The sequence below is a fragment of the Uloborus diversus genome, chromosome 9 (genome assembly GCF_026930045.1).
Source record: "Uloborus diversus isolate 005 chromosome 9, Udiv.v.3.1, whole genome shotgun sequence".
Taxonomy (NCBI): domain Eukaryota; kingdom Metazoa; phylum Arthropoda; class Arachnida; order Araneae; family Uloboridae; genus Uloborus; species Uloborus diversus.
In genome coordinates, this window is record NC_072739.1 from 121,134,939 (window position 1) to 121,162,333 (window position 27,395).

Sequence of the window (27,395 nt, forward strand, 5' to 3'; positions counted from 1 at the left end):
CGTGGCTTAAGACTGTATGAAATTTGGATTTTTGAAACTAATTTGGTACTGATTTAAGGAGGAAGTAAATGTTTTCGACTGATAACAATTCACTTTGAAATCTCTGAAAAACTTTTTAGTAAAATTATAAAATCATCTGCTTCAATAGTTAATGCATAAAGTATTCGATTGCAGCAATTAGTTTGGGACTAAGTTTTCGACGTAAATGTAGCAACAAATTTGGTATACGGAAGGTGTAGAACTTATTATCTAATCTATCATAACAAAATTGACATAAGAGATAGGATATTGAACTTTTTTCGCTTAACTCCGTGATTTGGCTAGAGTCCACATAAGAGTAGGCAATTACTAACTCAGCATACCGCAAATCTCTAAAAGGGTTACGTTGCATTAAAGACACATTGTGTTTAGAAGAACGGGTAAGAATAAAGTTCAACAACCGTTAACTATTTCTGTCTGAAATCAAGAAAACTTGCCTAGCACTTGACTACTTTGAAGTTTATGCTGAAACAACGGTCTATCGGTGTTTAAAAAGAGAGAGAGAGAGAGAATAAGAAAAAGGGGAGGGGAGAAAGAAAGCATCTGCCTTTTGTTTCTCTGCGTGTCCATGTATTATGCGAGAATTAAAACCAGAGTTTTTTGCTAACAAATGCGGAAATCAAAATAATGGATTATGAACATTATCTTTTTTCTATCAATGGTCAGATGACCGGAATCGGTCATTGATCCCGTTGGGGTTGAGGGTGGATTTTTTCAGTTTTTCATTTTCTTCTTCAGTTTGTAAAAATGGAGTGATTTTAACTGCGAATCACGGTCATGCAATTTTAATTTTCATCGATATTTTCTCTCTTACTATCTTGATTACTTGCATCGCGATGGGAGAGCGGAGAAAGAGAGAGAGAAAAAAAGAAAGTAAAACTCCTCCAGTTCTCCCCCGAATGGTTGCAAGCATACTGTTGCAAGACCTTCTCTTTTATGTGGGAAAGTGGAGAGGTGACGCACTGGAAAAATTTTTCGCGATTCACTATTTATCATACTAAAACAAAGGTGTCAACCAACGGCCCTTGTTATAGTCAATGTTTCTAACCGAAAACTATATTCTGGCACCTGTCACAACAACCAATCCTTTTCATTAGGTGTTATTCGAACGTTTGCTGTAATTCGGAGATAAATAGCCAGAAATAGGTTTTCAAAAACAGTTGGTAGCTTCGTTTTTATAAAATAAGCATGTAGTAAAGATAACAACACAATGGTTTTGTTTCCTTCAATCAAAAGTACTACTTTTAGTCACTGAAATTAATAGAAAAAGCAAAAAAATAAATAAAAAATAAATAAAATAACAGTAATAACATGGAGCGAGATAAAAATTTCCTCTTCCCAAAGCTTAATTTTTAATTAATTTTTTTGAAATTTCCAATTTTGAAAAGAAGGCGTGATCCTTATGACGTCAGAAATGATGCACTTTGGCGCATCGGTCTACCGCGTTTCCACGGTATGATGATCAGAAAATAAATCAAATATTGCGCTCTACGCTTGCTATCAACCCTATCGTTGCCAGTACACGTGAGTAAAGATGCGAATAAAATATTGTGATCTGCAAATGGCATCAGTGAATAGCATTTCATCATTTGTGATGTCATTGGCAGAAGCGTAAACAATGATAGCGTACCGATTAAAGTAATTATTTTCAATATTAAACTTAGCAAATTATTTAAAAAATGGTCAGACCCTATGCTTTTAAGCATGCTCTTTCATAAAAAAATACTTTTAACATTTCGGTAACAATCCCATTCCCGTTTTGTAATTGTCTTTCATTTTTCTTGTTTTCCCACGCTATCTGTTTTATTTAATAGATTCATCTTAATATGAGCTGTATGGTAACTTCGGGTAAAAAAAAAATGGGAAGAAGGAGAGCAAACAAGTTTTGAAGCATTTAAACGTTAAAATAATGGCTCTTTGTGCTGAAGTATGACCATTTAAAAAGTAACTTTTGTGCAAAAACAAACAGTGAGAACAAAACGTCTTCTTCCACTTGAAAACATTTTATCTTTACAATGTTGTTCTTTTCTAATTTTTGACCGATTAATTACTATAGTAAACGTCCCTCGCATAACACGGTTAATTTCTGCCGTGCTATATCGAAAAAGTGTTATTTGAGACGTTTTTATTTTTTTGTTTAAAGTATTATTTTATTTTGATGTATTTACAAAACATAAAACAGAGGAAAGTGTACCGCGTTTTAGCGAAACCGTGTTATTCGAAACTTTAAAATAATGTAAATCAAGGCAATGTGTATCGTGTTATATCGAAATCAAGACTTAAAGTGTAAAGTTCGATGGTAGTTAAAACTTCGTTCCAATAAAACATGTAAAACACGCTATTCACTTTTATTTTAAAAAAATAATAAATAAAAATAAATACATATATAAATAAAAAAATAAGATAAGAAAAAAAAAGAAAAAAAAACTTTATCATCTTCATTTGCAAAGAACAGAACGCATATCATCAAGGAGAGAAATTAGGGAACTTCTGCAGCAATAAAGTTTGTCAGAGCAATAAACAACAAAAAAATAAAATGAATAGAATTATTCTATTCCTAAATTTTTTTTTAATTTATTGTTTATAAAATTTAGCTCAAGAATATTTTCTATGTTTTTTAACAGTAAATTGATGGAAAAATGATATTTATTTTTTCTTAAATCGTGTTATATCAAAACCGTGCAATGTTGAATTTAGTTTTTATACCGTACGCTATCGAATGCGTGAGAAAAAAGCGCAAATTGTGTTCCGTGTACTATCGAAACCGTGTAGAACAAGTAACGTGTTATACGAGGGATGCCTATACATGTACAGGATCGATGCGGATTAGCATAATTATAAACACGATTATTTGTACCCAGTAACAACCAAAAGAATTAGAAACTAAAAATTAAAGCAATATTCTGCGTTACAGAATATTCAAGTCAGACTTACCGTAAGTCACACTTCACTACTTTGCAGGAGAGCGTAAAAGACTGGCGCGCTTATAAAAGGGATAAATAATTACATATGAATCAGAAAAGAGAATTACGTTGTTAATGATCAACACGGAGTAATAGAATTTATGAAATCAGATTATTACGAAAAGGTAGGAGGCAGCCGCTTCATTTAAGGGACCAGGGGGGAGAATCCCCCCCCCCCTGGTTGTGAGAAATCCATGTGAGGGCGTGTTCTTTTTCTTTTCTTTTTTTTTTTTTTTGTTTCTTTCGGTGTAATTTTCATTAAGCTCTTTCCTTTTGACCATGAAAAAATTTGAAATGCGGGCCTCGAGGGAGGTAAGCAATTTTTGTACGAAAAATGGGGCGCAGGTGCCAAACGTTTGGAAACCACTGATTTATGGTATCAAATGTATCTGAGTTTATCGCGCTGCTATTTTTGGCTATTTTCTTAGCTTTTCACCTAAAAACAGTGATACGAACAAGAACGCACTGAGTAAAATTTCTCAGTTTGATTTGAAAAAATTACCTTTTTGGTCTATCTTAAAATCCTGACATTTTTGCATCGATAAAATGAAGTCTCCAAAAAGCGTCTGTGTGTTTGAACATGAAAACTCGAGAACTACGCGACCGAGTTCGCTGAAGTTTTCAGTTTATTTCTTCAAGTCCGGAAAAGGTTTGCAGCCCGATTCGAAAAATATTCGATAAGCAGTTCTTTTTTTATTCCAATTTAGGCTCAATGTTCACATTAGTTCCTGAGTATGGTGGTGAAAAATTACTTGAGCATATTAATATTATATAAGGTAACCAGTAAAGTTCTTGCCGTTTTTACTTTGTCATTTGAATAAGTGATCATATGGTAAGCAAATTAGTGTTTCACGTTGTTTAAACAGCTGTCAGGTATGCAAATTAGTGTATCACGTGTTTTAAACACCTGTCGGGCGGGGTTAGCTCTATCGGCATCCATGCATTAGAGTAGCAAAGTGGAAGTGTCAAAGGAGCTGATTCGGTGTTTTTGCTTTATGATTTCAAAATGAAACTCATCAAATATGTCCAGCATTTGGGGATAGTGCTGTAAATGAACGTACAGTAAGGCATTGATTCCAAAAATTCAGATCTGGAGATTTGTCTCTTTGTAGTGGACGACCACCAGCCTTGGATGATGAAGCCCTAGAGTCGGCCATCAATGAGGACAGTAGCCTAACACGTAGTGAACTTGCAAGACAGTTTCAAGTTTTTGATGAAACAATTAAACTTCATCTGCAAAAAAATGTTTTCGACTGATAACAATTCACTTTGAAATCTCTGAAAAACTTTTTAGTAAAATTATAAAATCATCTGCTTCAATAGTTAATGCATAAAGTATTCGATTGCAGCAATTAGTTTGGGACTAAGTTTTCGACGTAAATGTAGCAACAAATTTGGTATACGGAAGGTGTAGAACTTATTATCTAATCTATCATAACAAAATTGACATAAGAGATAGGATATTGAACTTTTTTCGCTTAACTCCGTGATTTGGCTAGAGTCCACATAAGAGTAGGCAATTACTAACTCAGCATACCGCAAATCTCTAAAAGGGTTACGTTGCATTAAAGACACCTTGTGTTTAGAAGAACGGGTAAGAATAAAGTTCAACAACCGTTAACTATTTTTGTCTGAAATCAAGAAAACTTGCCTAGCACTTGACTACTTTGAAGTTTATGCTGAAACAACGGTCTATCGGTGTTTAAAAAGAGAGAGAGAGAGAGAATAAGAAAAAGGGGAGGGGAGAAAGAAAGCATCTGCCTTTTGTTTCTCTGTGTGTCCATGTATTATGCGAGAATTAAAACCAGAGTTTTTTGAAAAGTGGGTCCTGTATGACACTCCCAAGCGTTTCAAACATTGGTTGTTCACAAAGGACGCTGCCCCTTACACCACAAGGCCACCTATGCACCCACGTAAGACCATGCTTTGTGTCTGGTGGACTACTCGCCAAGTGGTTCCCTATGAACTGCTTCCAGCGTCCCAAACCATCACTGCTGTCCTGTAAACACAGCAATTGAAACGTGTGCAACAGGCATTACAAATGAAGGAGCTATCACAAGTGAATCGCAAGAGAGTACTCTTCCTGCATAATAACGTGCGTTCACATGTGGCACGGGTGACCATGGGTACTATTCGGCAACTTGGTTGGGAGAATTTGTGCAATCCTCCGTATTCACCTGACCTTGCGCCAACAGATTACCACATCTTTCACTCCCTGGACAATCATCTTTGGGGGAAATCCTTCACAAATGAAGTTGTACTGCGGAAAGCAATCACAGACTTTTTTGCATCCAAGATCCTCGAATTTTACCACAAGGGGATTTCGCAGCTAGAGACTGAGGCAGAAGGTTCTTGATACCGATGGAAGTTAGTTTGAGGACTAACAATAGACCCTACTTTCTGTAAGCCATTTTTTGTTCCATCATTAAAAACGGCAAGAACTTTATTGGTTACCCTATATATCGTTGGAAAGAGTAGAACTTCCCGCGTTCTACGCACTTTGTTTCAATGCCCAAACATACTTACGGCGGGAGTTATTTGCTTTTTTACTTCGAATTTTTTTTAGGTTTAGCTGACATTTAGGTACTACTTTCTTCATTAAATCTATCAAATAAAAGTGAATGAATTGCTCCGCAGTTTTCTTTTTGACACCATTCGATAGAAGGATATTTTTTACTGAAGATCTATCCCGACCTATAGTCGAAAAAACTAAGCTTCTATCTCCAACGGAAAAAAAGTTACAAGCCTTTTTAAATCAAGTTCGAAAAATCCCATCTGCATTCAAGTTGCTGACCATTTTATTTTCGTGTTTCCGCGTATACGGTTTTTGAATCCATTGTTTCTTTCCATCTTTCTCTTAAACTTATTTTGTTTTGTGTTTCCATGGTTACGTTTTGTAAATCCACCTTTCTCATTTTATTTTCTTAAAAGTATTTTTATATCTGTAGCTACTCGCTACTGTTTGGAAGGGAAATTTTGCATGATGTTTTTTTTTTTCGTTTATTTAAGCCTGATTGTTGAATATACATCACTTAACACAATTTTTATTTTCAAAGTAGACCGTGGTAACGCAGCTAGTACAATGATAAAGCATGATGTATTTGAAAACACGACATAACCGATGTCATTAAAACTTTTCAAAGCCGATAGTCGACAGGTAAATGACCAGTGTTTTTTTTTTCTGGAACGCTTATTAGTGACGATTTTCCTAATTAAAAACACCATGAAAAGCTAAACACTAGTCCTTCCTTATTATTCTCCTCAATGGGGTTGTTTCCTTCAGTCAAAAGTAGTACTTTTAGTCACTGAAATTGATAAAATAAGCAAAAAAAAAAAAAAAAAAACATGGACCCAGAAAATTCTTTCATTTTCCCAGCAGTTATTTTTTAATTAATTTTTCAAAATGTTCAATTTTTCAAACAAGGCGTGGTCTAGATGACATCACAAATGATGCTTTTTGGCACATCTTTGTACCGCGTTTCCTCGTTATGATAACCAAAAAGCGAATTAAAATTGCGCTCTACGCTTGCTATCAACCATATCGTTGCCAATTCACGTGAGTAAAAATGCGAATTAAATATTTTGCTCTGTGAATCGCAACGCATAATGGCATTTCATCATTTGTGATGTTATCAGCATGAAATGTAAAAAATGAAAGCGCACAGATTTCAATATTTTTTTTTAAATATTAAACTTAAAGTAATTATTTAAAAAATGGTTAGATCCTATGTTTTTAAGCATGTTCTTTCAGAAAAAATACTTTTAAAATATTGGAAACGACCCCCATTGAAACCTTTTTTTCTGGAAGAAAAAAGATTTCAAAGTTGTTTGCTTAAAATTTATCTTCTGCGTTTACTTGAAATCAATGATTTGCTTGCTTGAGAATTTTGAGACACATTTTATTTGCTTATTTATTCATTTTATTGCCAAGTTGTTTAAATAGTTTCCCTGCCAAAAGATTTTTGCCTGGCAAAAATTTTTGGCATTCCCCTCCACCTTCGTTCACTTCTTCCTTGCAATTTAGGTATTCAATGGGGTCGTTTCCAAAATTTTAAAAGTCATTTTTTCTGAAAGAGCATACTTAAAAACTTAGGATCTGACCATTTTTTAAATAATTCGTTTAAATTTAAAATTAAAAAAAAAATCTTAAACCGCGGTGCGCTTTCATTGTTTACGCTTCAGTCAGATGAATTCACAAATGATGAAATGCCATTCAGTGTTGCCATTGACAGAGCAAAACATTTAATTCGCAATTTTACTCACGTGTATTGGCAACGATATGGTTGATAGCAAGCGTAGAGCGCAATTTTAATTCGCTTATTGATTATCATAACGTGAAACCATGGTAGAAAGATGCGCTAAAGAGCATCATTTGTGACGTCATCAAGACCACGGTCATTTGAAAAATCGGACATTTAAAAAAACTAATTAAAAAATAACTGTTGGGAAAATTAAAGTATTTTCTGGGTCCATGCTATTTTCTTGCTTATTCTATCAATTTCAGTGACCAAAAAGTAGTACTTTTGACTGAAGGAAACAACCCCATTAGGGGAAGTATGATGGGAAGTAACGGGAGGTCACTTCGAGCTCCCAAAAAATCCTTTTTCGGCATATTGTTTCTGACGATTCGGCAAATGGTAAAACAAAATTGCAATGTTGCAATTTGTAAATGCCCGTACGTCCTTTTCATTAGATGTACATAAATGTGCATACCCGTATTTTATCATTTCTCAAAATTCGTAATTCCGTTCGGCAAATTAAGAATTTCTGCCCTCACAAAAATTTATATTCGGAGCGCTCCTATCTAGCCTCACACCTTTTTCGTTTCTGAAGGAAGTCAACGTGGGAAATTATTTTTGTTTGAGACTCATCCCATGGTTGACGAGTCCAAGTTTCACGGTTTTCTCATCCATATGACAGCTCCATCTCTACTTTCAAACAGTTCTGAAATTCAACAAATACTTTTTGAATTCGTTTAGCAATGAGATTAATATTAAGTGATGGAGAAAACTCCCCAAACAAAGGGCTTTAACGCAATCAAGGGCGTCCCAAACGTAATTTTTTCGGAGTGTGGAAACTCACTATTTCCCAAACGGAACTCCAAATTTTACCGAATGATGAAAGTTTTGCAGAATGAATGGAACTCTAAATTTCACCGAATGATAATAAGTTGCCGAGTAGAACTCCAAATTTTGCCGCATCATGGAATTTTTGCCGAATGGAACTCTAAATTTCACCGAGTAATAATAATTTGCCGTATAGAACTCCAAATTTTGCCGAATGATGAAAATTTTTCCGAATAGAACTCTAAATTTCTCCGAATGATGATAATTTGCGGAATAGAACTCCAAATTTTGCCGAATAGTTAGAAAAGATTCGCCGAATATGGACATTTTTGCAAGGTCACAGTGACCTCCCATCGGGGTGCCCCTGAACGCAGTTACAGTCATTATTCAACCAAATAGTTTAGCGGAAAACGTAATTCAAATATGTAACTAGCTTCAACTTCAGAAATAAACAAACGACCGTGGTGATTCATTGCCTGGCATTGGCACTATTTTTACTCATTGCCATTCGCTTAACTTTAAATCTTTAGTTACGTTCTGCTAGGTATAAACTTGACTTTCAAACAGTACACCCTCTACGACTGCCTGTTGATGCCACACACAGCTGTTGCCAACGCGGTGGAGAATAAAGCCACATTCACAGACATCCTGATACTGAAAAGATCGTCTCGAGTTTCCCCAAAGGCACGAGGAGGCATTTTCTCATTCGATGGCAAAGGGCCATTGGCAATTGTCCCGCCCTATTCAGAAACACCCACGCAGTGAAAACGAGCATATTTCGTCCAAGAAGATTTTAACAGTTACAAGCAAATATTTACTACTCAAAAGTGCGAGAAATGATAGCTTTGCCTCCTTTTGGGACACTTCCTGGAACACTAAGTTCCAGGATTCTATTATTTCTTTTTCAACAGCTTTTGTATACGGATGTGGAACGGTAAACAAGTATTTCGTAGAAAAAGCTTTTTTTTCTGAATTTTTGTTACTTCTGTAGCACGGTGAAGAAACAATGTTTAGCTTCGATTTTTTTTTTTGGAATGTTTGCAAGTATATTTCACAAAAGTTAACGGCGTTTTCTGTACTGTTTTGTTCAAACAAACAGAGTTGCCATTTTACTTGGTAAATATTTTAGGAAGACATAACAGCAATGAAAGTATTGCGTTAAACGAGAGCCAAGAGAACTCAGACAACATTCGACTGAAGTACTAAAGTAAGGATATTTTTTATAGTTGAATTGTTAAAAAGCGCTAAAACACATTATACATTCGTGGTTTGACTTCCTATAGCTTGCTTTCTTTGGCCAAAAAATTTTGTACACAAAACTCGAATAAAAATTCTATTTAAAGAAATATTTTCGTTCATGTCAGGGAAAAAAGGTTTAAGACTGGGAAGGAAAAATCATTTTCTCCGATTAAGTAGATGTTTCCTTAAGTGAAGATATTTTTCATGGTTGAATTGTTAAAAAACACTAAAGCACATTCATGGTTTAACTTCCTACCTTGGTTTACAGTTTCTTCTCCGGGTCCGGGAAAAAGGATGAAGTCTTGATTTCAGTAAAGTCCGGATAAGTAAAGATATTTTTTACGAAAAAGTAAAGATATTTTTTACGAAAAAGTAAAGGCATTTTTTATAGTTGAATTTTTCATTTAAGTAGAGATATTTTTCATGGTTAAATTGTCCAATTAAGTAGAGATACTTTTTATGGTTGAATTGTTAAAAAGGATTAAAACGTATTTATGTTTTGACTGCCTAGCTTGTTTTGTTTTTGAAAAAAATCTGTATACAAAATTTAAATAAAAGTTCTTTTAAGGGAAATATTTTCTTCCACGTCAGGAAAAAAAATTAAGTTGTTAACACGCTTTTATTAGCTTCATCTGTATGTATGTATGTATCTTGCAACGGAATCTTGCAGCTCAAATTTCGCCCACGTTCTGCGATCGGATTCTTTTGAAATTTGGCACGCGACCTCAGACCCGATAACAATGCAATATTCTATAATCAGATTAATTAATTAATTCTTTTAATTGTTAGTTTCCTCCAATTTTAATCAATATTTTGGCATAAATCCAACAATGTGAAAAAGGAAAAATTTAAAAGAATACATTAAAAAATGCCCGCAAAAAATTATTTAAAAATATCTACAAAAACCTTTAATTTTTCTACATCAGACAAAATTTCTTCCAATGTTCCAAGGTAATTAGAACATGAAATATAATTGTTTTTAATTAATTTCATGCCAAAATTTAGGTAAGCCTTCAATTGGAAATTCATTGCTGATCAGACCATTGTTGAACAAAACTTTTATTCAAAAGCATCTCAAATTTTCAAAGTAATGTTGATATGACTTCCGCACACATATGTACATCGATGACTGAGATAGATTAGCTGGATTAGACAATTACTTCACAGGCAATTTATATGCGAAGTTGAATGTTTTTAGAGCTAGGCTATTACACTTTAAGGGATTAAGTTGCTCTTTTTGGAATTCGAGAGACCACGTTTCGAATGCCACCCGAGACCTTTAGTTGCTTTTTTTTTTGGGAGGGGGGGCAAATTTCATGAAAATTAAAGATTTTGAACAATGTTGAAATGAATATTTTTTCGTAAAACAAGTTAAACTAAAAAGAAGAAAATAAAATAATAGTTTAAAAAGCTAAAAAAACACGCTTTCGTAGCAAAATGAACTAAAAAGTGAAAAATAATCTTTGGATGATAGTAGTTGATCAATCACTTAATTTTAATGTAATACAAAAAAGCGTGGGGGGCTTCTTATCAGTTGTCTTGAATTTCTTCCATTTGTTGTCCATGCAAAAATGTAAATAGACAGCACCCCGTGGTTTTTTGTAGTACATTAAAATTAAGTGACTGGTCAACTACTATCCTCCAAAGATTATTTTTCACTTTTTAGTTCATTTTGCTACACTGTAAAAAAAATCCGGAAACGTTTCTGAGTATATCGTGCAGCTGTGGTTCATGAAAGTTTCAAAAACGTTTCTGAGTATTTCGGAATCCTCTTTCTGTAATGTCCAGAAACGTGTCTGAGTATTTCGGAATCCTCTTTCTGTAATTTTCAGAAACGTTTCTGAGTATTTCGGAATCCTCTTTCTGTAATGTCCAGAAACGTGTCTGAGTATTTCGGAATCCTCTTTCTATAATTTTCAGAAACGTTTCTAAGTATTTCGGAATCCTCTTTCCGTAATTTCCAGAAAAGTTTCTGAGTATTCTGTGCAGCTGTGGTTCATGAAAGTTTCGAAAACGTTTCCGAGTATTTCGGAATTCTCCAAACAATTTTCAAAAACGTTTCCGAGAATTTCAGAATCCTTTTTCCGTGATTTTTTCTAAAAAATAATTCTTTATTATAGTATTGCATACCATATCAGTTTCAATTCTTTCATATCTAAGAGCAATAATACAAGCAATTTTAGAATCATTCGTGGATTTTTTTTTTTTTTTTTTTTTGAATTTCTAATGACAAATAGCATGGTTAACAGCATAACATATGCACAGTTATAAATTTTTGAAAAATTATGAAATAATCTAGTAGTTTCATTCCTAATCACAAAATCGTCGGGGAATTGGAGGAGGGGGGGGGGGTACCTTCTGAAAAGTGGGGATTGTTTGTTAAACAATCTTAAACTTCAGTTTTTCTCTCTTGATGAATTTAAATATGACACCAAGTCCCCCTGCTGGAACCATTCGGGTTGATTCTTCTGTTCTTGCCCTTTTCCAGCTCATCACAAATATAAATACTTATTCAAAATAGGTTACTGATTTTATTTTTACAGTGTGCGCAAAATGCATTATATATTTTATTTATTAAAACATTGAACTCTATTACATGATTATTCCATTTCATATATACGAGAATCCCCCCCCCCCCACCATAAGAGTAATGGTGCACCCATAAAATGCTATGAAGCGCCCACCCCCCCCTTGAAAAAGCAACATCATATACATTATAAATCAAAGTATCATATACATTATAAATCAAAGTATCATATAAGTTATAAGTCAAATACTTTAATATGGTGTAAAAATACAAAATTATTTTATTAAGACTTTTTTTTTTTTTTTTTTTTTTGCTTTTGGTAAAATTGAGGCTCGTAAAACGAAAAAAATGAAGACACTTTTAAATACATATATGTATCTATTTGTTAAAGAAATTAATACACATTTAACTAATTTAAAGCGTTTCGCTAATGCAAATATTTAAAGAGATATCGTCATTTAGATAATACTGAAGCACTATGTTCCTAATTACAAGAGATAGTTTTTTTTTTTACTTCATACAATCTAGCTACACTGTTTACAAGAGAATGAAAACATGCAACCTTAAAGACGAACTATCAAACCTGACAATTTGCATATTATTAGGACTCGACCGATGCATCGGCCTGGCCGATGCATCGGCGCCGATGGTTCAACAATTTAGCCATCGGCATCGGCATCGGCGGCCGATGCTAACTTGCAGGAAACATCGGCCCATCGGCCTTAAAAAACATCGAAAAGTCGATGGAATTGGCCGATGTTTTTGGAAAAAAAAGGACCTTTGTTGTTTTACTTTTTAATACAAAGTAAAGTGAGTTATTGTTTTCATATAAAATTGTTTACTTAAATTTCAGTATGAATTTTTATTTCAATCACCCCTGAAAGAGTTTTTAATACTGCATTCAGGTACCAAACAAGTTAATTATTGCGTTGTTTCTTGCGGTTGGATGTACGTAAGTATCTCTCATAAGTCATAACTCAAAACTGGTCAGCTGTAGAAGGTTAAATTTTCGCGTGTGGGGTGTGCGTACGTTCCAGTTGTGCAATTCCCTTTTTGTTTTCAATCGGGTGTTCTAAAAAGCCTATTACTCATTTTTTGTGGCTGTTAATTACTTATTTCAAGGTAAAACTAATACAGCGCCTCAGACTGACGATCATTTGGTGATATATTGCCGAATTGGAGACTATGCCCCTCCTCCCACTCCCTCAATTTCTGAAATTAAACTGTAGTTGTACTTTTGAGTTGTTTAAAAAGTAACACCATTCATATTTTTTTTTTTTTCAAGCTTTATTTTTTGTTTAGGAAAAATTTAGAGAATTAATCTAACAAAATTGATTAAAGACGTTTTGAACAGTGACATAATTCGGAAATCAAAGGGACTTTTGAATTTTTTCTTCGTAAGTGCTGAAGTAGATTCAGAAACTCTTACGAGGCGTTGGTGGTAGCGGTTCTGTAACTAAAAAAATGAGGCCGAAGTTTAATGTTGTGAGTTGCCCCAAAATCAAAGGGTGACTCTCCTAACCCACCCTCGTCGTGTCAAGCATTTCTTACATATTTAGCGATTATTTATTTTGGTCAAGAAATGTCATTTTGTGTATTTCTTATATTTGTTTCACCTATATTTCGTATTGCGCCATCTTTTTTGCATCAATAATAGCGTTCGATTTTTTTTTCTGTTGAAAGTAACAGAAGTTTTTATGTATTTATATAAAATCAATGAATAAGTTATTTTCGTTTTTTTCTAGAAAAGTTTCAAGGATTTTCCATTATGCAATTTTTTTTAATTTCAGAAACTTATTCCTAAATTGAAAAAATTAATTTGAACTTGTTTGTAAAGCTTCATAAAAGATTAAACAATCAAATTATTCAATATTACGTGTGCAAACATCAGATCAAGTAGTATATGTATTCAGTTATTAACATGGTGTAAACATTGAGTTTGTCTATTGTAGTTGCGTTTTAAGAACCTCGCTCTTTTCATGGCTATTTCTTTTTTCAGCAAAATTTATGTCACTCTTATAGCTTTTATGAAAAATGCAAACTTTTCTATTCATAAATTTTAAATAAGTATAAAAATATTCCTAATATGATTTAATATTGAAATTTATCTGTTACCTTTTTTGTTTAATTTGATGACTAAAACGTCTACGTGCAATTTTTCCACTTTAAATTGCGTTATTTGTTGACGGTATCATAGTTTTATTCTTAATTTTAACGATAAAACATAATTTAATGTTTTTTAACTATGTTTAATGTACCTAAATCCATATATTATTACAATATTACTGAAATCTTAGTTATATGTTCAATTTAAAAAAATCAATTGGTTATTAAACAGTCTCTTTGTTTTTCTTCCTTTTTTCCTTCCTTTCCTTATTTTATTTTATTCTTTTTTTTTTTTTTTTTGGTTGTTCTTTGTCTTCCATCATACAGCAGTCAAAAAAAGAAAAACATAACTACACCCTATACAGATTGTACGTACTACGATCCAAAAGTTCGGGGGACAAGCTGTATAAAACCTTACCCAGAATAGTTCACATAACCGAAGCACATCCACCTTCAAAAGGTCACCATGAAGGAGTATGTCAGTGTTGCCAGATGGTCAAATCCAGATTTCTCCAATTCCTTTCCAACTTTTCCCCCAAAAAGCGATGTTTTCTTTCAAAATTCCCCAAATTTAAAAATTATTTTTCCACTAATATTTTCATAAAATGAATCGACTTCCCCTGATATTTTTGTCTCTTGAAAAATCCCCCCCCCCCAAATAGCCAAATTTTCTTACAAAATTCCCCAACTTTTTTTTTCTTCCCATTTTCGCTTTTTTTTTTTTTTTTTGTCTTTATCTTTTTTTATCTTTACTAATAATAAAGCTGAAAGTCTCTCTCTCCGGATCTCTCCGTCTCTCTGCCAGGATCTCTGTGGCGCGCATAGCACCTAGACCGTTCGACTGATTTTCATGAAATTTGGCAAAGAATCAGTTTGTAGCATGTGGGTGCGCACCCTTAAGCGATTTTTCGAAAATTCGATTTTGTTCTTTTTCTATTCCAATTTTAAAAACATTTTCCCGAGCAAAATTATCATAAGATGGAAGACTAAATTACCAAGTTATCATAATGTGGAACCGTAGCGTGGGCAAGCCAATTGGCGAGAAATTCACCACGCATTATTTGTAAATATACAGGGGAACCAAAATACCTTTTAATTTTTCTACTACGGGCAAAGCCGTGCAGGTGCCACTAGTCATAAATACAAGCGCCTGACCGAAAGATAAGAAATAACCAAATATTTTTTTTTCTACTCGCATTTACTACTCTGCTTCTGTAAATTTTAACTAAGATTTATATATATATATATTTATCTAAGAATATTCTTCATCACACTTATTTTTGCCTGTTTCACGTATCAACTAGTAACTCACGCAAAACTATTAATGCGAATTCCATACATAATATTTCACATAATACGAAATGCGAATTCCATAAAGTTGAACAAAACTAAACCAACGCTGTTTGATACAAACAATGTAACTACCAGATGTCAAGACGCAAATTTAATTACAAATTTTCCCGAGGTTTTTTCCCCCCAGGTTTTCCCCAAGAAAAAATTTTTCCCCCAAAGAATTCCCCTCAACACCCATTTCCCCAAAATTTCTCCAGAGAGCACCAGATTTCCCCAAAATGGGAAAATTTCCCCCAATCTGGCAACATTGGACTATATACTTCTTCCAGCGTTCATATAACTTTTGGAAACACTCATGGAAGCCGTTTTTCGCTACCTTCTGTGATGAAGCTTTATCTTCTCCTGACGGAAGAAAGCGGCGTCATGCAAATCTTTTTTGCTGGGAACAGGTAAAAGTCATACGGAGCTAAGTCCGACGAAACGTTATGTTATTTGTTTGTCATATCAGAGTATTGACAAACCAAACCGTGCATCCTCAACATGAAAGTCGCTTTCTTCCTCACGATGAAGTTAAAGCCTTACAGGAAGTTGCGAAAATGGCTGCCAGTGCTTCTAAAAGCTATACGAACGTTTGCAGAAGTGCATAGTCGTTCAAGGTGACAATTTTGTTGATAGATGTGCTTCGGTAATGTGAACTATTCAGGGTAAGGTTTTATACAGCTTGCCTCAAACTTTTAAATCATACTACGTACGTATGAGTTTCCAACTTACTATTTCATAACGTTTTTGAGTGACGCAAGTTTACGCGGATGAAGATATCACAAGTGAGTTTGCGATAATTAACTAAAGAGGAGTTCAAAATGGAAATTTCGGTCATCTATATGTTCTTAGGTACATATGCATGTACAGATGTGCCGAAAAAACTTGTGAAGTTTAAATTGGGTGATCGTAAAATATAAATTTAGGTCGAAATCTGATATATATATTTTGTGATTACAATTCCTTATTCATCGAAAGAAAGTAAAGTGAAATGAATCAATGATCCTTTAAACCTGAAAATCTTATCAATTTATTTCTGTTAATTTTTTTTTTTTTTTTTTGCCATCGGCCGACAACATCGGCCATCGGCCATCGGCAATCGGCCATTTGGAGGAAAACAATCGGCCATCGGCCATCGGCCATCTTTGAACAATCGGCCAACAATCGGCATCGGCCCATCGGCCAAAAAATGCCATCGGTAGAGCCCTACATATTATAACATTTAATTCATAATGCTTGATACATAAATGTTCAGCCAAATATTAACTGAGATTGACACATAAAAACAAAGTACACAATAACACTTATTTAAAGTTTTTTATAATCTTCAATTCATAAATTTTACAGAATAAAACTAGACACACTTGCACTTTAAATATGTGTTCTACGTAATGTAAAATATTTTCAAATTGCAATAGTTCACAACGAAAAAATGATACTGAAGAAAATAGTTTTTTTTAACGAGATTTATATGAACTAAATCTCTTTAAAGTAATAGAGTTGCAAAGCGACTTACCTATTCGTCGGTGGTGGTCTTTTGCAGGCTTTAGTCACCAAAAAGGTGATTTTTATGACAGAATAAAATTCTGCCAACAAAAATTACCCATTTGGTAGAAAGAAGAAAAGTATCCAAGAAAAAAGTAAATTACCTACACAAGTTATGCGACGCAATGAATTTACATGGCGTCCTCTCGGCAGTTATTTGGTTTTTAATTTCAGTTTGTATTCCTTCCGCGAGCATGCGTCGAGAATTTGCACTTCGTACTTAAAAATAAGTGACATAGCTTCAAATTCAATCTCATGACGATACATATGCAAGAAAATATAAGACTTTAAAATTATCTTCAGTGAATTCATGCGAGGAACAAAACTTCTACTAATCCCCTTGATGAGTGTTACTTCGCATACATGAGTCAGCACTTGTTTTCATTGCGTGCTTTCGAAAGTTTCAGTTTGGATTTGCTGCTTTACTATAAAATTGCCGTGTGAGCTGCGCATGCGTCGACTCTTACTTTTTTGCTAAACGGGAAAGGTTTTTGATTATAGCAGAAAACTGCGGAGGGCGTACGAATCTGTGTGTTGCGGAAAACGTTTTTGTATATTCAGAGAGTTTTCCGAGATTTTTTACAGTGTACGAAAGCGTGTTTTTTTTAGATTTTTAAACTATTATTTTTTATTAAAGACTTTTTCTGTACTTGCTTTGTCCGTCATAATTTTCACATTTTGCTTCCGGTTGCCAGGTTAAATTTTACCCGGTGAAACTTAACACACTTAAGCTTTTCAATTGTTGCCAGAAACAATGAAATAATAGTAATCATAAAACTAAAGTTTTGTTAGTAAATTTCGCACATAAGTTTCAAGGCTAAACCTTAAGCAAGCATACATTTGTGGGTTCTGGAAATTAAATTATTATCTAAGCAAAATATAAGACTTTAAGATAAATATTTTTATTTATGTGAGATTCATTGTGTGCTAACGACTCAATGCGTCAGACTAAGGCCCCTATATATACGAGCAGGCGCATCAGCTTAAGATTAGCCATTTTGGATCGGAGCGCGTGTTTGAGTGGTTCTCTTTTCGGGCGAGTTATCGCGTTTGGTGATTGTTCACTGTGAGCAATTATTAGCGGCAAATGATTTATTAAATAAATTATTACTTTCGGCAAATTTGGCGAAATCCGAAACTTGACTCTGGTAACCCTAACAGTGCAACAATGAAAAATCCGATCCAAAATGGCTAAACTTAAGCAGATGCGTCGGCCTATCTATATAGCGGCTCTAATTCGCTATGCGCATAACAGAAATCCAGACTTTCAGCTTTATTTTTAGTAAAAATAAACAGAAAATGAAAAAAAACTTTTCCTGTCAAAGTGAAAAAAAAAAATATCATGTTTTGGAAATTTTCAAAATTTCCTTCCCAAAGAAATTCAAGTCAATAATTTACTGGGTTTTAATTAACCGGGGTGTTATCAATTCTTAGCATTTTTAGTTGCGTAGTGTAAAAATATTTTGATAACTGATGTAGAACATAATGATTAAAAATGTATTGCATGTGATGCATATTCAAACTAGTTGCAGTTTGAAAGATAATTTAAAAATAACGGTTACAAAGACATCAAAAATGCAGAACTCATTCGCAATTTCCTGAAAAATGAGTTTTGTTTGTATAATGTTGTGGTGTAAGTTTCGCATTATATTTTGTTTTCGTTCATTCACTTATATCCCATGAGATTGATGAAAGTAAAAACCGACTACTGGGTTCATACATAGTTGAGCACTGGATTTCAGAGTCCGATTACTAATGCTTTTTCCCGTATTAAGAATAGCTTGGTTTCTAACATGAAAAGGATTTACTATTTCTGAAACAAGTAAGTGAATCACCATCAGAAAAAATTTAGCGTAAACTTTAACTATGCTTTTGTTGTTGTATTGATTGCTGGAATTTATAGGTTAAAAAAGATCAACAAACGAGCTCTTAAATGGCCTACTACTGGTGCTTTTACCCTATATGTTGCCGGCTGAAATACTGATTGCACATTAGTTTACTAAATTATCATCCTTAAATTCGGAACAACGTCACAAAGTCACAGTTTGAAGTATTTGCTCCTCATTATATAACTAAGTTATAGTGAAATTTCAGCCATTACGAGAGATTGGTTAGGCACTAAGCTCGTGATCGACTGGGCAATGGGGTTCAATGCTTACCGGCCAAAAACCCCCGTGTACTGGTTAGCGTTAAATCGATCATAGTCACAATATCCTCCAAGTTACCGACGCAAACACAAAGTATTGCTAATAACACTAAGCGGCGGGGGGGGGGGGGGGGGAATCTTTTCAAATGCATCCGACACTATTCTTTCTGATTCTAAGGTAAAATAATGACTTACTGAATCCAAGTATGACCTCGTTATCCCACATTACTTAACGCTTTTTAAAGATAGATCCCCCTATTTTTTTTTTTTTTTTTTTTCACTTTTCGACAGTTTTTATAGATATTATTTTGCTTTGGAGAGTGAAGAAGTCGTCATATTGGCCATCAACATTCTTCTCAAGGGCTAGAGAGATTGATAAGTTCATAAACATGAACATCTATAGCAAGAAAGGAGACTAAGAGGGGCACTCCCAAATGAAATATTTAAAAGATCATCAAATACGATCGGTTATTTTTTCTTTTTCTGAAAGTTTTTTTGTACAATCTTTTCACTTATTTTTCGGTATAAAACCAGAGTATTGGCCTGACTAGTACAAGCTCCATTTACGAAAATTTGAACACCCTTAGGGAAAAATTTAAGAAAAACCTGGGAAGTGTAGCAAGTTACTGCATACGAGTCGCATCGCAGAGAAAAAACGTTTGGTTTTTCCTTTTTAACCTACTTTCCGAGTAAAAGTCAGAAAAAGAAGAAAAAAGCATGAAAGAAGGCTTAATGCATCTTAAAAATATCGCGAAAAACAAAAAAAAAAAAGTCAAAAATAAATAAAATAATTAAATAAGTATCGAAAAATTAAAAATTGGAAAGTAGGGTATTGAGATGGGGGGAAATGTCTGTTGGTTTGTCCCCCCCCCCACTCCTAACAACTTTTGAATGAATAGTCCGATTTGAACAAACTTTGTTTTTGTTCGAAAGCTCTCGACGAGGACACCTCATTCCCATATTTCACTTTTTGATTTGAACTATTTTTTGTTCAATTTTGAACAGTTCAAAAAAAACTTAACATTAGCGCCTACGGGGAAAGTCAATGTAGATTCCGTACTTGAAGGCGAATTTACTTCAAACAAATTTTGTTGGAAATAGCTCTTGACGCTAAACTCCAGACTCCGACAATTTAGGGGCACCTGATTCCGACTCCGACTCCTGGTGCCGACAATTAATCGGACTCCGACTCCCCGACTTAGACTCTGACTTCGTAGCTTTGGCAAAAATTTATACACGGAGGACAAATGACTGACTCCGATTCCTGGATATTCGTCTCCAACTCCTTTATCTCAAAATGAGATTGACTCCGACTCCGACTCCGCAGCTATGGTTTTAACTGTGAAATAATTATTGTTGGAAATAGCTCTTGACGACAAACTCCTGACTCTGACTCCGAGAATTTAAGAGCACCTGACACCGACTCCACGACTTCGTAGCTTTGGGAAAAATTTATACACGGAGAAAAATGACTGACTCCGATTCTTGGATATTTGACTCCAACTCCGACATCCCAAAATGAGATAGACTCCGACTCAGCAGCCATGATTTTAACTGTGAAATAATTATTGTTAATAAGACTTATTTTTATTTTCACGCTGAAGTTTTAATTTAGGTATTCAGTTTTCGGCGAATAAACTCGAAGTCATTTATGTTTCTACATAAAGATATGCGGAAACGATTTTTTTTTTTGACAATGAAAAGTATTTCTTTAAGTTGACATTTTATTGTTTTTACTTATTTTAGTAAGTTCATTAATTCTTAAAAAAATATTTTTAGCAACAGGGGAAAAATAAACGATTTTTTTTTTTTTTTTTGATATGATGTATTTATTTTAATGAGCTTATTAATTTTAATTATTATTTTTTCGTTTTGAAAGCTGTTAAAGAATTTTTTTCAATGGAAAAAAGTGTATTAGCTGCTTTGTTTAAAAGGTGCTGCTATTTTATTTGTTCGATTTTTCTTTTACGCATCTAATTTTTTTTAGATGAGTAAGGAATATTTTATTTTAAAAAATCAGTTTAAAATATTAAAAAAATATGTTTGAAACAATTTGCGATTTTAGCTACTTTTGAGAATATTTATCAGGTACTAGAAATTAGTATGGGTATACGGGAAAGTAGGCTCGTTTCGTTCTAGACGGAACTTCTTGTTTAATTCAAGTTACATTTTGCATCTAATTAAGATTAAAAATGAAATAAAGTATGTTTATAATTTAGCATTAATACATGTTATTATTTCTGGAGTTGCACCGCTCCTCAGTTATAGTAACATATAATATAACATCAAGAATTCTCTTTTACATTTGTATTCATGCAAAAGATTTCTCTTTCAGGTAATCTTTTCCAATGGCGACCCACTCTTTTGCTGGGTTCAGTGCCAGTCCTAAACCCTCCCCCTGGGGTTACAGTTGGACGACAGAAAATGACTCATCGACAGATTATCGATCTTCCCCTTCTGGAAGGGAAAATGTAGCAATAAACACTCCTGTTGTGGTATGATTGGATTTTCCTGTAATTTCTTGCTTAACTTTGTTTCATTTAATAACATAAAAATAATGACCTCATGCCTGTTGGCTTGGCAGGCAAGCAACATTGCTTTAGTATATTTTTTAATTATTCAAGATGAAACCAAATTACTTCCAAATGTAAATATACTAATAGTATAACATTCCACCGCAATTTTCTACCCTCATCTGTTTCTTTAACGAAACGCAATTTGTATTCATAGTTATGATTAAAGGGCTAACTTTCTACAGAGTTTCCCAAAAAAATATGACCGCGGAATTAAGGGGACTCTCGTCGCTATCTTGGATTTTAGTGAATTTTTACCAGTTTTCGTTTCATATCTCGAAAGCTATTTACTTAAGAGCAAAACCATTAACTGAAAAATTAAAGGTCATAAAAGTTTACCTTTAAAAGTGTTTTTTTTTTTTTTAAAAGCTTTAGGAAATGTGGAGGTCTTTAGTTCCAAAATTCATGAATTTCAAACCAGAGTCCGAGTTAAAAGAAAAAGTGATTGGTAATCCTTTCGCAGTTTCCCAAAAATTAAACAAGGGGAGGAAATAGTCAGTTTTTCAAAAATTCACAAGCGTTGAAATTAAACTTCTAAAAAAGGATAAGGCGAGTTATTCTCCCATAGACATTATGCCAACCAAATATTTCTGATTTCCTCTTTAAATCCGGGTTCTCGTTAAATCAAGGCTCGTTTTAAGCGGTTATGTTATATTAATGTGTTTAATCTCATTGAAAATTACATCGTTGAAAAGAAGGTACTTAGATCTATTTTCCCACATAATCGCCATCTTTTTCGACACATTTTGCAGACAGTGCTCCAATTTCTATATCCAAATGTCGCATAACTCTGCCACCACGCCGTTGAAGAAGCGTTATTACTCATCTTTAGCTTCATCGTCGCTCCACTTAGGCGACAAGTGATAATCATTAGGCGTGAGGTCCGGACTGCAAGATGGTTGGATTATGACAGTCCACCAAAAGTGTCAAAATTTCTAGATTCCAAAAGGTACGTGAGTACAAGAGGTCGAGCGTTGTCAGACGTGTTGAACGGATATACACTTGTCACCATACACTTGTGTCAACTGGTAATGATTATCCACGGGTGGAATCTTTTTGGCGTTCAAAAGCCTCGAATTACGGAATAAAACTCGCATTTGGCGGGATCAACATTTGGAACATCCATACTGCCGTGCTAAGCGCAAAAGTGGTATCTGCAGCTGAGTTCAAAATGAGAAATTCCCGTTTAAAGTTGTTTACCTCCATATATTTGATTCAAATGCAACTTTTTCAGATTTTTATAAAAAATATTGCCCATCGACAAATGATTATAAAACATTGTATTTGAGAAAAATATGTGACAAAGAACCACTTGGTGACAATACAAAATGTGCAGATAAAACTTTTGTGCTTAGCACGGCAACATACCAGACAGCCAAACTTAACGAAGCTCGACCAGAGGAGTCGTGAGTGGAGGAACAGCACAGTGGTGTAGTTGAATTTCACCTTATTTATTTATCGACCCTCGTTCTAATAAATGAACAAAAGTTTCAACCACTTTATTGATTAGTTTAAGCAAAAATAAAGCTAATAAAAACATTCGGAAGAAAACTAAATTTCTCTCATTTCAGAATAATTGTCCATCATCTCCTGAACCTCAAATTATGGCAAACCAGTACGTGAATTTACCGGCAGCTTTGCTTACTTCCCTTAAAAGAGAAAAGAAGCCTTTCACTTATACCCCTGGTGGTGTAAACTTGTCAGAAGTTTTGAACGCCAGGCTTCAAAAACGCATGGAACGCAAGAAGAAATATTCCGAGGAACGTATGTCCTCTACAGAAAGTTGCCCAAGTCCTGTCGACAACTCGCCGAAATTCGAACCTCCGAAGCAAGTAATTGTGATGCCAACATACAATTCTCCTCTGGATATGTATTCCATGGAAAATGCTCTAGAAGCCCTGGAAGTTCAGGCAGAATTAGTTGCTGCAGATAAAAGGTAATACAGATTTAGTTTTTGTTTGAATTACCCTGGAATCAATTGTTGACTTCGTTGGTAGTTTTTATGGCAACGCGTCCGCTGTTTAATCTTTTAGGGTAAGATTTGTTGACTCCTAAACAACATTGTTTTTGTAGCTTATTCTCAATGACAAAGGTGAAATTCATTTTATAAATTCTTTATACATAGGAAACAAATCAAAGTAGTCTCAGACAGATCGACTAAAGAGAACTGTAAACTGTTATCATAGCCAAAAGTAAGTCTATTAGAAAAGATACGTGGCGGTGGTTTTTAATACTGTTTCGAAAATCAAAGAACAGTGATTACCGTCAGCATGCTTGTCCTCAACTTTGTGCATTTGTTTCGAATTTTTCTCTGAACAATTCAAAGCAAATGCTCAAATATTGTGCTACTTTGAGTATCGTTCATTCGCTTTTCCAAAACTGTAGTAAGCTCAGTTTGAAATTCTAATTTCTCTTTCATGCCTTTCGAAGTAGTATGAGACCCTACGTTCCACTATATTTATTTCTCGTCTGAATAGGTGCTATTCCCTTTATTTATTTCGTAAAAATAAATTAGACTCCTTCTACAGATTTTCTAGAAACATTCTTTTAATTATTGACTATTAATTAAGTCAATATATTTCATATCTTACGTCGCCAACATTTCGTTTGCTTTGTGCAGTCGTTAATTAGGAGGAAGCATTTGATAAAGGGTGCATTTAAAAAATGACACAGCAACATTAGTAATACAGTCCCGTATGTAAAGATTGCAACACCACGAAGGACTTACGCGAGTGCGCTGGAAATTGCAGGAAATATAAAGTAGGGCAAGATATGCAAATGGTTAGAATTACAGACCGTTCAGAGGGCATGCGTATGCTGAGCAGCGCCCTCTGAACGGCGGATAGAATCGAATATAAATAGACGGCTTCAGCGAGGCGTGTTTAATTATCGGTAGTTATATGCTAGAGTAAACGTTAACTGAATCTTTACTATGCATCTTCGACGAAAGAAAGCGAAATTTGAGCAAATTTCGGAGTTTGAACGGGGCAGAATCGCCGGCATTTGTGAAGCTGGATTGTCTTATCGTGCAATAGCCGCTCGTGTGCAGCGTAACAGCAGCACAATCATGCGTGTTTGGAAGCAGTGCACGGACGAGGTTCGGACAACTCGGAAATCCGGGAGAGGATCCCGAAATGTGACGTCAGCTCGCGATGACAGACACCTGGTGCGTATGGCGCTGACGGACCGCAGAGCTTCTTCTAGACAATTGGCAGCACAGTGGTCAACCGCTACAGGTGTTTCATTGTGTGCTTCATCAATTCGGAGACGTCTGCTGCAGCGTGAGCTGCGCGCAAGGATTCCTTTATACAGCATTCCTCTCACGCAAAACCATCACCGCCTGCGGCTACAGTGCATAGGAGCTGGCATGCTGACTGGCAGCAGATCGTCTCTTCTGACGAATCCCGCTTCAATTTGTGGCACCATGACGGCCGAATTCGTGTAAGGCGCTATGCCGGTGAACGGCACATTCCGGAGTGCAGTATCGAACGCCACAGTGGACGAACACCCGGAGTTATGGTCTGGGGTGCCATAGCATATCATGGACGATCACAATTGCTACGAATTGTGGGCAATTTGAACTGTACCCGATACATAAACGAAGTTTTACAACCCCAAGCTATTCCTTTCCTGCAAGGATTACCAGAGGCTGTATTCCAGCAGGATAATGCCCGTCCACATGTCACCAGGACTGTCAAATCCAACCTTGATTCGCAGCAGGTACAGCTTGTTCCTTGGCCTGCATATTCCCCGGATATGTCACCGATTGAACATGTGTGGATTTCGTTGGGCGGCGTCTCGCTCGTGATCCTCGTCCTATTTCTTCGACAGATGAACGTTGGTTGCGCATACGAACAATATATAATACTCTTCCGCAGATATTCAAACTTTGTTTCACTCCATGCCGAGTCGTGTAGCAGCTCTTATTGCGACGCGTGGTGGCCGCACAATATACTAATTTTTATCTCTTTTTATTGTTTGTTTGGTTTGAATATGTAATCATTTATTTGTACCTATACCACTCAACTGTGTATTAAATTTCATTCAACTGTGATGTTTCCTTCATGGTGTTGCAGTTTTCACCAAACAGGAGTGTATTATGTCATCCTAATACGAGTTCATGGTTATACGTTGAAATTACATCACTTCTGCTAATTTGTAAATGCGGTTTCTAAGGGAATGAAAGAATTTCGTGGAAAATATAATGAACACAGAATATGAATTAAACTGAACTATTTTCAGTTAAATAAAATCAATCCTTTTATCTTTACTTCAAACAAGCAGCACACATATATACCCACCAGTACATGACTTATTCCAGCTTCTCTTCAGAGTTTTCAAGAAGGTCACAAGTTATTTTTTCGCCGTCCAAAAATGATTTATATTTTTAACCAATACGAAAAATTGTGTCACCATCATTATTTTTATTCTTTCTTCCACTTTACAAAGGCTCTCAATTATTATGGGATCGCTAACAAATGATGTCACGCTTTTAGAAGTGGAGGTGATTTCGTAAAACTAACAGTTTGAGACAAGGAGGGAAAAGGGGTGGGGTGGGAAGGTCAAGACGAGAGACATCACACATTTCCTTCAAAGCAAACCCATGTTTATAACATTATGTTTATGCCACGCTATATAGCGTGACATGTGACAAGGGGGAAAAAGGAGGTATAGTATGACACTTTGCGATAAAAATGAGGTGAAAGGGGTCAACTTTTTTTTAAAAAAAGGAGGTGTGGCATCATTTATAGACAGGCCCTATATTTTTATTACAGTTTCAAGTTCCCTATTACATTTTATGGCTTAAAAACAGAGTTTGCTCATTGTGGGTAGAACATTTTTCAGTTGGAAAACAACAAAAGACGATTGATGGTTATAAACACTAGTTCCCATTAATTATAAGACTTTAAATTGTCTGATTGAACTTCTTAATTTCATACTTGTTTTTATATTTTATCCTTCTGCATTTATATTTTTACAAATTTTCAATTTTCCCTTTATATATTTTACCTTGTTACACTTGTATAGTTCACTCCCCAATTACCCTCTCTACATGTGTTTGCGCCATCTGTGCGCACTGTAGTCAATGAGTTTTTCTATGTTCAAGAGCTACTGCTAAAAATAAAAATAATAAAAAACGATTCTTAATTTCCCTCTCTTTTTTTTGTTTAATACGTTGATAAATTTTCCTTCCTAACTGCTTAGGTTTCAGTGTTTTTAATGTTAGAAACCTTGTGTCTGAATACTATCAATGATATTATTTTCTTCAGAAATAAATTAATATTAGAACTTAATGTTTTAGTCTTTCTGCTGCTTCACGTTCAGCTACATTACCTAGGAACCACACGTTCAAGTTTGACGAAAAGGATATGGACTCAAATCGTGGTGTAGCACAATCGAAAGCTTTTAAAGTTCTGCAGATTATCACTGACACAGAAGAAGAGCCAAATTACAACGGTAAGGAGTTAGATAAAGACTTTGATTAAAACTTTTGAATTATTTTTTCCCCGAAAACTCACGGAACTGCTTTTTTTGTTTAAAAAAAATGTGTGTCAAACACTCGAACTAATACACTCTACAAAAAAAAAAAATCAACGCTCCAAGGATTTGTCAAACGAAACGAAATTTTACATGCGTGAGGACAGGGTAATACTGTACAAAATGAACCTTTAGTACTGGAGAAATCCCAAATTAGTGGAGGTTTCAGTATTCGGTTGAGCCACTTCTAAAGTGAATGTATGAGGCGATACAGTCCAACATCGAAGCATAGCAGCTCCGTACGTTGTCCTACGTCATCTCGCATCATATAGTTACTGAAAACGCGCCATTAATTCGATCAAACTCATAGACTGTTCAATT

The 27,395-nt window shown here is 34.8% G+C and overlaps 1 protein-coding gene across 1 annotated transcript in view; it reads left to right on the forward strand.

Annotated features, from left to right (window-relative positions):
* The window catches only part of LOC129229590 (uncharacterized), a 57,880-nt gene that overhangs the window by 13,184 nt on the left and 17,301 nt on the right, over window positions 1-27,395 (forward strand). The window contains exons 2-4 of the mRNA XM_054863926.1: window positions 21,299-21,458; window positions 23,108-23,472; window positions 26,839-26,993. Coding sequence (XP_054719901.1) covers window positions 21,312-21,458; window positions 23,108-23,472; window positions 26,839-26,993 — 667 coding nt within the window. The 5' untranslated portion in view covers window positions 21,299-21,311. The remainder of the gene's footprint in view (window positions 1-21,298; window positions 21,459-23,107; window positions 23,473-26,838; window positions 26,994-27,395) is intronic.